Genomic DNA, 13,496 nt, shown 5'->3' on the forward strand with positions numbered 1-13,496 from the left:
AGAGAGAGAGAGAGAGAGAGAGAAAGAGAGAGAGAGAGAGATATTTATGAGCACAGTGATGCTTCCCATCCTACCCTCCCTCCCATGCTCCTATCCTCCCTCTTCCTTCCTTTTGTAATTTTTACAGTGACATACTTTATTTTATAATCATAAGCTTAACTCTCCACTAAGTAAAGAATTCAACAAACAGTAAGAAGGAAAAAACCCTGTTCTTGGCCCAGCGCTGTGACGTAGTGGGTAAAGCTGCCACCTGCTGTGCCAGCATCCCATATGGGCGCGAGAGACCCAGCTGCTCCACTTCCAATCCAGCTCTCTGCTGTGGCCTGGGAAAGCAGTAGAAGATGGCCCAAGTCCTTGGCCCCCTGCACCCACATGGAGACCGAGAGGAAGCTCCTGACTCCTGGCTTTGGATCGGCCCAGCTCCAGCTATGGCAGCCATCTGGGGGAGTGAACCAGCAGATGAAAGATCTCTCTCTCTCTCTCTCTCTCTCTGCTTCTGCTTCTCTGTAACTCTCTGTATTCCAAATAAATAATAAATAAATCTAGGGGCTAGCACTGTGGTGTAGTGGGTAAAGCTGCCACCTGCAGTGCTGAGATCCCATATGGGCACGGGTTTGAGTCCCAGTTGCTCTGTTATGGCCTGGTGAAAGCAGTGGAAGATGACCCAAGTGCTTGGGAACTGCAACCACATGGGAGACTGTGAGGAAGCCACACCATTAGCTGGGAGCTGGATCAGAAGTGGAGCAGCTGGGACTTGAACCAGCACCCATATGGGATGCAGGCATTGCCAGTGGCAGATTTACCCTCTATGCCATATTAGTCCCCTTTTTCTTTTGTAATATATATTTTGAAAAAGAAACTGGGCCATTAGCTGCAAAATTTTTCACGTTTTCAACTTTGCTGATTGCATCTCTGCAGTGTCATTTGACTTGTTCCTCTGTTCTCTGTATTTAATGTTCACCAGAAGCTAGATCTATAATCCATAGTCAGCTTCATTAGATTCAGGATTTTGGTAAGACTACTTTATAAGTTGTAAACTTTCTACTACACTGAATCAGGAGTCTTATGATGTCTGGCTTTTGCTCTTTTGGTTATAACAAATTGGATCATTTGGTCCAGCAGCTGTCAATGTAATTCATCCATTAAAATAATTTTTTAAAAACTCTTCACCACACCAGGCCATATGCTGAAAAATTATAGTAAACACATAATAAGTCTTGACTCATATATTAATCCTATGAAGTAGGTTCTGTTATTATCTTCATTTTGTAGATAACAGTGCTTAGGCACAGAGAGGTTAAATTATCTGCCCAAATGCACCCAACTTTCAAGTGGCAGGATTGAAATCAAGTGTTCTGGCTCCAGAGATTTCATTAGGTTTCTTTTTCTTTTTCTTCTTTTTTTATTCAGCAAGAAGCACATTTTCTTTTTTCTTTTTTTTTTTTAAAGACACATTTATTCAGCGTCATGATCAGACTATTACATTTAGCAATCAACAGCATGGGTGCAAAAGAAAAAAAAAAGAAAAAACTACATTAAAACCCTTTGTTGGAATGCTTTACACTTTCCACAGAACAGAAACTAAAATAACCTGTTATACAATTAGTCACAAATACAGTCCTCGAGTTTTTTTGCCCATACACATGAGTATTGTCTAACACATGTCTTCTTTGTAGCAGCTAGGCCCTGCCACCACTGTGCTTGGCTGAGTTCACAAATCTGTTGTAACCTGTAGCTTCCCTGTCACTTCTCTGGCTCTCCTCTCCTGCTAAGCTTTGTTTCCTGGCAGTTATTAAAATCTTCTGCCACTGCCATAGCTGCTGCTGCTGCTAGAACCACCATAGCCACCTTGATTTCGTGGTTTGGCAAAATATTGGCCGCCACCACCATAGGGGCCAGAGCTTCTGCCTCCAAAATTTCCTCCCTTCATGGGTCCAAAATTTGAAGATTGATTGTTGTAATTGCCAAAATCATTGTAGCCTCCGCTGCCTCCAAAATTGCTTCCATCATTACCAAATCCATTGTAACCATCCCCACTGCCACCATAACCATCTCCACCGCGGCTGCCGCTGAAGCCACCACTACCACTGAAGTTTCCTCCACGACCAAAGTTGTCATTGCCACCAAAACCACCTCCACGACCACCACCAAAGTTTCCAGAACCACTTCGACCTCTCGGGGTGGACGAAGCGCTGGCCATCTCCTGCTTCGACAGGGCCTTCCTCACTTCACAGTTGTGGCCGTTCACAGTGTGGTATTTCTGAATGACAATCTTATCCACGGAGTCATGGTCGTCGAAGGTCACAAAAGCAAAGCCCCTCTTCTTGCCACTGCCTCGGTCAGTCATGATCTCAATCACCTCGATTTTCCCGTACTGCTCAAAGTAATCTCGGAGGTGATGCTCTTCAGTGTCTTCTTTAATGCCACCCACGAAGATCTTTTTCACAGTGAGGTGGGCACCTGGTCTTTGGGAATCTTCTCTCGACACAGCCCTCTTTGGTTCCACAACTCTTCCATCCACTTTGTGTGGCCTTGCGTTCATGGCCGCATCTACCTCCTCCACGGTGGCGTAGGTGACAAACCCAAAGCCCCTAGAGCGCTTGGTGTTCGGGTCTCTCATTACCATGCAGTCCGTGAGCGTGCCCCATTGCTCAAAATGGCTCCTCAGGCTCTCATTGGTCGTCTCAAAGCTCAGTCCTCCGATGAAGAGCCTCCGCAGCTGCTCGGGCTCCTTGGGCGACTCTGACTTCGACATGACGGCGGTGGGAAGAGAGAACTCGACGTCCACAGGCAGAAAGGAGTAAGCCAACGAGCGTATCCCTCTTTTTTTTTTTTTTAAGATTTTATTCATTTATTTGAGAGGTGGAGTTACAGTGAGAGGGAGAGACAGAAAGAAAGGTCTTCCATCCATTGGTTCACTCCCTAAATGGCCACAATGGTTGGAGCTGCACCCAACGGACGCCAGGAGCCAGGTACTTCCTCCCGGTCTCCCACGTGGGTGCAGGGGCCCAAGTACTTGGGCCATCTTCTGCTGCTTTCCCAGGCCATAGCTAAATGTGCCTGGGAAGGCAGCAGATGATGGCTTAGATGCTTGATCCCCTGCCACCTGTGTGGGAAACCCAGGTGCAGTTCCTGGCTTCCTTCTGGCCCAATCCTGGCTATTGTGGCCATTTGGAGAGTTGAACTAGGGGATGGAAGGCTCTCTCGCTCTCGCTCTCACTCTTGCTCAGTATCTCTCCTTCTTTCTGATGTCCTACATTTCAAATTAAATAAATCTTTAAAAATATGAATTCAAAAAATAAAGAGGGTTGTAGGAAATTTTTTTGCATCTACAATACCTAGCCACCAAACCAACAGGGATTTTTTTTTTTTCTGACAGGCAGAGTTAGACAGTGAGAGAGACAGAGAAAGGTCTTCCTTCTGTTGGTTCACCCCCCAAGTGGCCGCTACAGCCAGCACGCTGCGCCGATCCAAAGCCAGGAGCCAGGTGCTTCCTCCTGGTCTCCCATTCGGGTGTAGGGCCCAAGCACTTGGGCCATCCTCCACTGCTTTCCGGGGCCACAGCAGAGAGCTGGACTGGAAGAGGAGCTACTGGGACAGAATCTGGTGCCCTAACTGGGACTAGAACCTGGGGTGCCGGTGCCACAGGTGGAGGATTAGCCAAGTGAGCCGCGGCACCAACAGGGATTTATAAACAATGAATAAGCACAGGGGTGCCAAGGTGACAATATTAACTGAAGGAGACCTGAGATTAATGAGTTAAATGTCCCCAGTTTTTTTTTTTTTTTTGACAGGCAGAGTGGACAGTGAGAGAGAGAGACAGAGAGAAAGGTCTTCCTTTGCCGTTGGATCACCCTCCAATGGCCGCCGCTGCAGCCGGCGCACCGCGCTGATCCGATGGCAGGAGCCAGGATCCAGGTGCTTTTCCTGGTCTCCCATGGGGTGCAGGGCCCAAGCACCTGGGCCATCCTCCACTGCACTCCCTGGCCATAGCAGAGAGCTGGCCTGGAAGAGGGGCAACCGGGACAGAATCCGGTGCCCCAACCGGGACTAGAACCCGGTGTGCCGGCGCCGCAAGGTGGAGGATTAGCCTATTGAGCCACGGCGCCGGCTCTGTCCCCAGTTTTTTTAAAATACAGATTTAATGATTGTATTTACTTACCAGACACAGATTTTCTTTTCAAGATATTTATTCATTTGAAAGGTAGAGTTAGAGAGAGAGAGAAAGAGACAAAGAAAGAAATCTTCCATCTGCTGGTTCACTCCCCAAGTAGCTGCAATAGCTGGGGTTGGGCCAGGTTGAAATCAGGAGCCAGGAGCTTCTTCCAGGTCGCTCACGTGGCTGGCAAGGGCCCAGGAACCTGGGCCATCTTCTGCTGCTTTCCCTGGTGCATTAGCGGGGAGCTGGATTGAAAGTGGAGCAGCCAGGACATGAACCAGCGTCCATATGGAATACCGGCAATGCTGATTGTGGCTTGCCCTGCTGTATCACAGCACCAACCCCCAAACACAGATCTTGATAGTCAGCTGTTATCTACCAAATACATCAGTAGTTTCAGTGTGGCTTTCAAGGCTTTTCTTAATTAATCCAATAAAGTTTTCATGCACTAATGATCCTACTGCACACTATGGGCCAGCTATTTTGAGTTTTTCCATCCTTGGGCTGCTCTCCTTCTGAAATCACTCTTTACTTCTGTTTTACTTCTGTTTGTATAGATCCCACCTGCCTTTCAGGATTGGTTAAATTATCACCTACTCAAATAAACCTTGTGCAAAATTTCCCAGTCATAAGTATCACACTTTTCTCTGACCTCCCACAAAATGTTCCTCTTTAATGACACACCTAGACTTCCTACCTACATACTGTCTTTTTTTTTTTTTTTTTTTTTTTTTGACAGGCAGAGTGGACAATGAGAGAGACAGAGAGAAAGGTCTTCCTTTGTCGTTGGTTCACCCTCCAATGGCAGCCACGGCTGGCGCGCTGTGGCCAGCGCACCGCACTGATCCGATGGCAGGAGCCAGGTACTTATCCTGGTCTCCCATGGGGTGCAGGGCCCAAGGACTTGGGCCATCCTCCACTGCACTCCCGGGCCACAGCAGAGAGCTGGCCTGGAAGAGGGGCAACTGGGACAGAATCCGGTGCCCCAACCGGGACTAGAACCCATTGTGCCGGCGCCGCAAGGCGGAGGATTAGCCTAGTGAGCTGCGGTGCTGGCCTACATATTGTTTTAAGTATCTTAAAACATTGAATGTAAGGGCTTTAATGCTAAGGTCTGACTCCTTGTGTAACCCTTCATAACACAGTGCTTTGGGCATAATATGTGCACATACGTTTATGTTAAAATATAGTTTATAAAATTAAAATGTGCTCAATGCTTTTAAAAATAATATATTGGGGCCAGCATTGTGGCACAGCAAGTTAAACCACTGCTTACAATGCCGGCATCCCATATGGGCACTGGTTTAAGTCCCAGCTATTCCACTTACGATCTGGCTTCCTGCTAATGTGCTTGGGAAAGCAGCACAAGGTAGCCCAAGTGTCTGGGCTCCTGCTGCCCACATGGGAGACCTGGATGAAGCTCCTTGCTCCTTTGTTCCTTTGGTCTGGTCCTGCCCTGGCCACTGTAGCCATGTGGGGAGAGAAACAGTGGGTCGAAGATCTGTCTCTCCTTCTCTCTCTCTAATTCTGCCTTTCAAATAAATAAAGCAAATCTCAATAAAAATATTTAATAAAGTACTGCTTTTAATAATATATCTCAAATATTATATACTAATCTTATTTTGTGTAAACTATTTTTCAACAATTTTTTTATATATTTGATCCCCTCATGGTTCTTATAGCATTCAAAACCATTATATATTACAGATTTGCTCTTTAAATACCATTATTAACAACGTAATTCAGGTTCCATGGTTGTGTCTTTTGTTTTATAGTTGTAATTTTCAGTTGTTGTAATTCAACTGTAAATGCACAGAAACATGTTAAATGACATTTCCTGTTCTTTTTTCTAGATCTAGCTTGTTCCATTCTACCTTATTCCCTCTGGCACTTACAAGGACTTTTTTTGCAATTTTGAACATTCCCAAATAATTCAAGATAACCCCCAAATCAAATGCTTTAATTTAAACATAGCTTCAAAGACCCTTTTACAAAATAAGGGAACATATTCATAGATTCATAGATCTTTTGGGGGAACTTTTTATTATTGCTCCCTAGATTAAAATTTCCAAATGTATTTGTATATGATATGCCTAGTAGTCTTATAACTATAGATGTATAAATACATACACCTATTTATTTCCTTTCCTATGGTTAATATTCCTTTCATATTTGTTGTTCTTTTTTTAAAGTTTTATTAATTTCAAAGGTAGAATGACAAAATGAGTGAGATTGGTATCTTCCACTTGCTGGTTCACTCCACAAATGACTTCAGTGGCCAGGGCTGGCCTATGCTGAAGCCAGGAGGCTGGAACTCCATTCAGATCTTTTACATGGGTGTCAAAGACCCAAGCACTTGAACTGTTTTCCACTGCCTTTCGAGGCACACTAGCGGGAGCTGGATCAGAAGTGGAGCAGCTGGGATTCAAACCAATATTCTGTTACGGGGTGCTGGCATCTCAAACAGCAGTTTAAGTGACTGTACACAACACTGGCATCTTGTTCTTTCTTTAGCCAAAAGTATGTCTATTGGTTTCCAAATCTTGTTTGGTTGTTGTTTACATAAAATCTATTTTTAAATTGCATTTTTAGATCTTGGAGTTTTTTTCCCTTTCTTGGTTATTTTTTTCTTGAGTTTCCTTTGCCGCATTCAATATCATGAATATTTATTCTTGTGTTTTTTCTTTTACAAGTTTTAATTTTTGTTCTTACTTTTATGTCTTGAAACATTTGGGGTTAATGTTTGTATACGGTTTGAGGCAAGGATTCAATTTAATGCTTTTGCATGTGACAACCCAGGTATCCCAGCACAATTTGCAGACATACTGATTCTTCATTTGATGTTCTTGACACCCCTACTGAAAATTAGTTGACCATAAAGGCATGGTTTATTTCTGGATTTTTAATTCTGTTCCGTTGGTCTATGTCTTTTGGCAGTACTCCACTATCTTGATTACTATTGCTTTATAATTAAGTTTTGAAATCAAGAAATTTGAGTCCCCCTATTTTATTCCTTTTCAAGATTATTTATTCTGGGTTCCATGCAATTCTTTATGAAGTTTAGAATCAACTTATCAACTTCTACACAAGAATCATCTGGAAATAAGGATTGTATGGATATGTAGATAATTTGCAGAGTGTTGCTGTCTTAAATCTTCTAATCCATGAAAATGATGTTTTTTTCATTTATTGATTTTTTAAAAAATTTCTTTCAACAAGGTTTTGTAGTTTGAGTACTTTTTTGGCTGTTTTGTTAAATTTACTATGTGTTCTATTTATTTGGATACTACCATAAATGGAATTATTTTCTTAGTTTCACTTGTGGATTGTAATGTATGGAAATATAACTGATTTCTACGTTAGTGTTTACAATCTTGTATCCTGCAATCTTGCTGAACTCACTGATTCTTAAGTTGTTAAATGTGATGCCTTAGGATTCTCTATGTGCACTACTTTTCCATACACAATGTTAAGTTTTTGCCATTGCTACCTTGTTTATAATGTCCTGTATAATGATAGATAGAAAAGCTGAAAATAGGTCTTGTCTTGTTTCTGATATCAGAGGGAAAGCATCCAGTCTGTTATCTTTCAGTATGATATAAGATTGGTTTTATTGTAGACACCCTTTACAGAACTGAGTAAGTTTACTTTTTACTCCAACTTTGAGTGTTTTTAATCATGAAATTGTTTGATTTTATCAAAAGCTTTTCTGATTCCACTGAGAGGATTATGTGATTTTCATTTTTTATTCTATTGACTTATGTTACATTAATTAATCAACTGCATTTCTGAGATAAATACACTTGGTCATAGTTTACAATTATATTTTGCTGAATTGTTTTTGTTTTTTTTACAATCATATTTGTAATATATTGACTTGTAGTTTTTCTTGTGATTGTTTTATCTACGTCAGGAGAATATTAGCCTCATAAAACAAATTTGGAAGTGTTACCCTCTTCTGTTTTTCAGGAGAGCTTGTGAAGAACTGCTATTAATTCCCTCTTAAATGTTTGGTAGGATATGATGTTAAAACCATATGGGTTTGAGCTTTTCTTTGTGAATGGCTACTGTTGTTATTAATTCAATCACCTTACTTGTTAGAGTTCTATTGAAATTTTCTATATGTTGAGTCAACTTTCAGTCGTTTGCACTATTTCTATATATTTAGTTCTCCTAAGTTTTATAATTTGTTGGCACATAATTATTCACAATATTCCTTATAATCCTTTTTATTTCTGATATTAATGTTCTTTTATTTCTGAATCTAGTAATTTAAGTCTTTTTTCTTTGCTTGGTCAAGAAAAGGCTTGTCAGTTTTAATATTTTCAAAGAACCAGATTTTCTTCTCATTGCTTTTCTCCATGGTGTCTCTATTCTCTATTTCATTAATTACTGCCTTAATATTTGTTATTTCCATCTTTCTGCTTACTTTAGGTTTTGCTTCCCCTTTAGTTTCTTCAGGTAAAATTTAGATTACTGAGATCTTTCTTCTTAATATAGGCACTTACAGATAAATTTAACTCTATAAGCACTTCTTTAGCTGCATCTGTATGTTTCTGTATGTTGTGCCTTCATTTTCATTTACTTCAAAGTTTTTATATTCCTTTTGATTTCTTCATAGATTGATTGGTTATTGAGTATATTAATTTCCTCATTTGTAAGCTTCTTAATTTTTTCCTGCTAATTTCATTCCATTATAGTCAAAAAACATACTTTGCATTATTTGTGTCTTATTAAATTTATTATTTATTGAGGTTTGTATTATGGCCTGGCATACGGTCTATTTTATAGAATGTTCCAAGTTCACTTGAGAAAAATTCATATTCTGTTCTTGAATGGAGCATTCCATAAAGATCTTTTAATTCTAGATTTTTTAAATTTTTAATTTTTTTATTTGACAGGTAGAGTTATAGACAGTGAGAGAGAAACGGAGAGAAAGGTCTTCCTTCCGTTGGTTCACTCCTCCAATGGCGGCTATGGTCGGCGCTGTGCCGATCTGAAGCCAGGAGCCAGGTGCTTCCTCCTGGACTCCCATGCAGGTGCAGGGGCCCAAGCACTTGGGCCATCCTCCGCTGCCCTCCTGGGCCACAGCAGAGAGCCAGACTGGAAAAGGAGCAACTGGGACTAGTACCCGGCACCCAAACCGGGACTAGAACCTGAGGTGCTGGTGCCGCAGGTGGAGGATTAGCCAAGTGAGCCAGGGCGCCGGCCCAATTCTAGTAGATTTAAGTATTGTTGAAGCTTTCTTCCATTTAGTTGCTCTCTGAATTACTCAGTTAGTTACTGAAGTCTCCAACTATTATTGTCTCTCTCATTTTGCAATTTTTGTTTCATGTGTTTTGGTGTTATTACATATGCATTTTATATATTTGTTGTATCTTTTGGTATCCTGTATGAGCATTTCACTCTTCATCTGTAATAATACTTGTGTTTTATCTATCTTGTCTTCTATTATAAATATTTTAGCTTTCTTTTGGCTGCTTTCTACATACAGATTAATCTTTTTTTATCTATTCTGCCAACATCTACCTTTTGATTACATTAACACATCCATGTTTTATATCATGATTGAAATAACTGGATTTATGACTGCCACTTAATTTTTTGTTTTGTATGTCTCATCTCATTTGTTCCTCTATTCCTCCTTTACTCTTTTCTTTTGCAGAGTATCTTCTAATATAGAATTTTTCAGTTATTTAAATTATTTTTTGTTTTATTTTTGAAGATTTTTAAAGTAGCTGCTCTTTACCATAGATATCACAATTTAACGGAATCACCTTCAGATTTATATTAGGTTAATGCCAATGGTAAAAAACATGCTATGCCTACATAGCTATATTCCCTTTTTATGATACTAATGTTATACATATTATATCTACTAGTATTACATACACAACAATATATTGTTTTAACTATTTCTCATGATCTGTGGTCATATCTTTAACCAAGTACAGATTAGTTCTCATCTATTTCCTTTGTGCTGTTATTATTATATACTTATAGCTCATTTCTCCACTAAGCCCATTGTTACATTAGGTACATGGTATTTCATATAATTGCTTTTTTTAATTTATTTGACAGAGTTAAAGACAGTGAGAGAGACTAGAAAGATCTTCCTTCTGTTGGTTCACCCCCCGAATGGCTGCAAAGGCTGGCATATAATTGCTTTTAAAATCAGTTATGGGAAGAAATGAGAATGAACATTTACATTATTTTTAATAATATAACTTTAATAATTAACTTTATTGGTGCTGTTTTTCATGTGGGTTTAAATTACTATCTGGAGGTTTTTTTTTTTTAGATTTATTTGAAAAAGAATTGCAGTGAGAGAGGGAGAGAGATCTTCCATCCACTGATTCATTCTCTTAATGACCACAAGGATGGCGACAAAGCCAGGAGCTTCATCCAGGTCTGTCCTATGGGTCACAAGGGCATGTCATCTTCCACTGCTTTCCCACATGCATTAGAAGGGAGCTGTATTGGAAGTGGAGTAGCTGAAGGGAGCTGTATTGGAAATGGAACAGCTGCAACTCAATCCAGAGTTCACGTGGGATGCTGTTGTCACAGGTGGTGGCTTAACCTGCTGTGCCACAATGCTGGCCCCAAGTTACTAGCTTTCAATTTCCAGAACAGGTATGCTAGCAGCAACAAATTCAATTATGTTCCTCTGGAACAACCTTTAATTCATTTTTATTTTTGAAAGAGTTTTGCTGAATATAGGATTATGGATTGACTGTTTTTTTTTCCCTTTGGACACTTTTAATGTCATTCCACTGCCTTGTTGTTTGTTCTTATTAGAGAAGTTTTCAGCCATTATTTCTCTCTTGCCTTTCCCTTTAATTTTACTATTATACAAATATTGACATGCGTAATGTCCCACATTTCCCTGAGGTGCTGCTGCTTTTTCATTATTTTATCTGTTCTTCAGCTTGCATAATCTCTATTGATCTATGTTCAAGTTTATAATTCTTTCTTCCTCCAGTTCGAATCTACTGTTGAATCCCTCCAGTGTTCCTTATTTCAATTACCAAACTTTTCAACACCACTCTCATTTTCTTTTGGTGTTTTCCATTTGATACAACAGTGTCACAACTTCCTTAGCTAATTGTAGCCTGTTTTCCTTTAGTTTGATGAATATATTTATTATTTCTATTATTAAGTCTTTTAAATATGACATCCGGTCATTTTTTAAAAATAAATATTTATTTATTGAAAGTCAGAGTTACGGGGCGGGGGAGAGAAACACAGGGAGAAAGATCTTCCATCTGCTGGTTTCCTCCCCTAATGGCAGCAATCGCTAGTGCTGGGCCAGGCTGAAGCTAGGAGCCAGAAGCTTCATCCAGGTCTCCTACATGGGTGCAGGGGCCCAAACAATTGGGCCATCTTCCACTGTCTTTTTTAAAAAAGATTTATTTATTTATTTGAAAGTCAGAGTTACATAGAGAGAGGAGAGTCTTCCATCCGCTGGTTTGCTCCCCATTTGGCTGCAACGGCCGTAGCTGCACCATACAGAAGCAAGGAACTAGGAGCTTCTTCTGGGTCTCCCATGCAGGTGCAGGGGCCCAAGCACTTGGGCCATCTTCTAGTCCTTTCCAGGCCATAGCAGAAAGCAGCTGGGTCTTGAACCAGCTCCCATCTGGGATGCCACACTGCAGGCATAGCTTAACCCACTATGCCACAGTGCTGGCCCCTTCCACTGCTTTTACAGGCACATTAGCAGGGAGTTGGATTGGAAGTAGAACAGCCAGGACACAAGCTGTGCCCAAATGGGATGCAGGTGTCACAGGCAGTGGATTTATTTGGTATACCACAACACTGGCCCCAGATATCTGTTTACTCACAGGCAGTTTCTGTTGCTTGCTTTTTCCCTAGTGTACAGTGTTTCTGGTTTCTGTGCATGCCTCCTAACTTTTGATTGGAAACTGTACATTTTAAATAATGAAAAAGAAATGAATTGCATGTGTTGTCAAGAATGTAGAAGAACTAGAGTTTTCATACTGTTTCTGGACATTTAACTTGATATAGCCAATTTATAAAAGGTTGATATATTTTCTTTATTGCCACAGTAATTCTGCATAATAAACCACCCAAACATAATGGCATTAACAACAGTACTAATTTTTCTCAGACGAATCAATTTTGGGGATATCAAAGATTCTGCTAGTCTATGGTACACTGGATTGTGGGTTGGTGCCAATTAAATTCTCCAGATAGATGTGTTCCAGAGACACAGGCTGAAGAGTTAAGAGTTACATAGAACAGTCTCCTCATGTGAATCACTTGAGGAAAAAAACCAAACCAAACTACACAAGCATAGGTAAGATTCCTGCTGTGTCATGTCCAACAGTCTTTTTCAAAAGATGTATTTGTTTATTTGAAAGGCAGAGGAGAGAGATATCTTCCATTCACTGGCTCACTCCCCAAATGATCATAACAGTGAGGTTTGGGCCATGACAAAGCTAGCAGCCAAAAACTCCATCCCCAGCTTTCAAAGGTGTCAGGGCCAGGAAGGAAGCTAGATCAGAAATGCAAACTAGCATTTCTTTTTTTTTTTTTTTTGACAGGCAGAGTGGACAGTGAGAGAGAGAGAGAGACAGAGAGAAAGGTCTTCCTTTGCCGTTGGTTCACCCTCCAATGGCCGCCGCGGCTGGCATGCTGCAGCCAGTGCATCACGCCGATCCGAAGCCAGGAGCCAGACAGAATCCGGCGCCCCAACCGGGACTAGAACCCGGTGTGCCGGTGCCGCAAGGAGGAGGATTAGCCTAGTGAGCCGCGGCGCCGGCCGCAAACTAGCATTTCAATATGAGATGCCTTCATGGTAAGCAGTAGCTTAATCCAGTGTGCTACAACACCTGCCCCATGTCTAACAGTCTATCAGCCAAAGGAACTCACTTAACCAAGCACAGCATCAATGAGGTAGACAAGTAAATTGGGCCAAGGCAGTGGTGGAGTGGGGTGGGAGATAAATATTTATGGAAATAAAAATTCAAATTATATGAATATTCCAGCATTCTACTTCTAGGTATACACCTAAAACAAACAAACATACATGTGTGCCAAGAGATACAAATGTTCATAGCAGCTTTATGCATAATAGTCAAGAACTGGAAGCAATCCAATGTCCATCAACAGTACACTGGATAAACAAAATGTGCTACATCCACAAATTCAATGAGAATGAAAGAACAAGTACATCCCAAACCATAGGCACCACAAACATGCATGAAACTATTCAATTTATATAGCAGTTAAACCACAAGCAAACTAAATGATACAGTTTAAGTATGTATGTTTAGGTAGCAAATATATTTTTAAACGAAGTAAAAAAAAGTGGTTA

General features: G+C 40.7%; 2 protein-coding genes across 3 annotated transcripts in view; both read right to left on the reverse strand.

Moving 5' to 3' along the window:
* Positions 1 to 13,496, reverse strand: part of ASB13 (ankyrin repeat and SOCS box containing 13) — a 50,549-nt gene that overhangs the window by 36,130 nt on the left and 923 nt on the right. The gene's annotated exons all lie outside the window — the stretch shown is intronic.
* LOC100351044 (heterogeneous nuclear ribonucleoprotein A1-like) lies at positions 1,659 to 2,770 on the reverse strand. The gene has a single exon (XM_051834749.3). The coding sequence runs from the start codon at positions 2,753 to 2,755 to the stop codon at positions 1,793 to 1,795; it is 963 nt and encodes a 320-aa protein (XP_051690709.1). The 5' UTR covers positions 2,756 to 2,770; the 3' UTR covers positions 1,659 to 1,792.

Source organism: Oryctolagus cuniculus, chromosome 13 (genome assembly GCF_051225735.1).
Source record: "Oryctolagus cuniculus isolate XC-2025 breed Fujian yellow rabbit chromosome 13, ASM5122573v1, whole genome shotgun sequence".
NCBI classification, from domain to species: Eukaryota; Metazoa; Chordata; class Mammalia; order Lagomorpha; family Leporidae; genus Oryctolagus; species Oryctolagus cuniculus.

Coding starts and splice junctions, on each gene's coding strand:
- LOC100351044 (XM_051834749.3), bottom strand. CDS start 2,755: ATGTCGAAGTCAGAGTCGCCCAAGGAGCCCGAGCAGCTGCGGAGGCTC.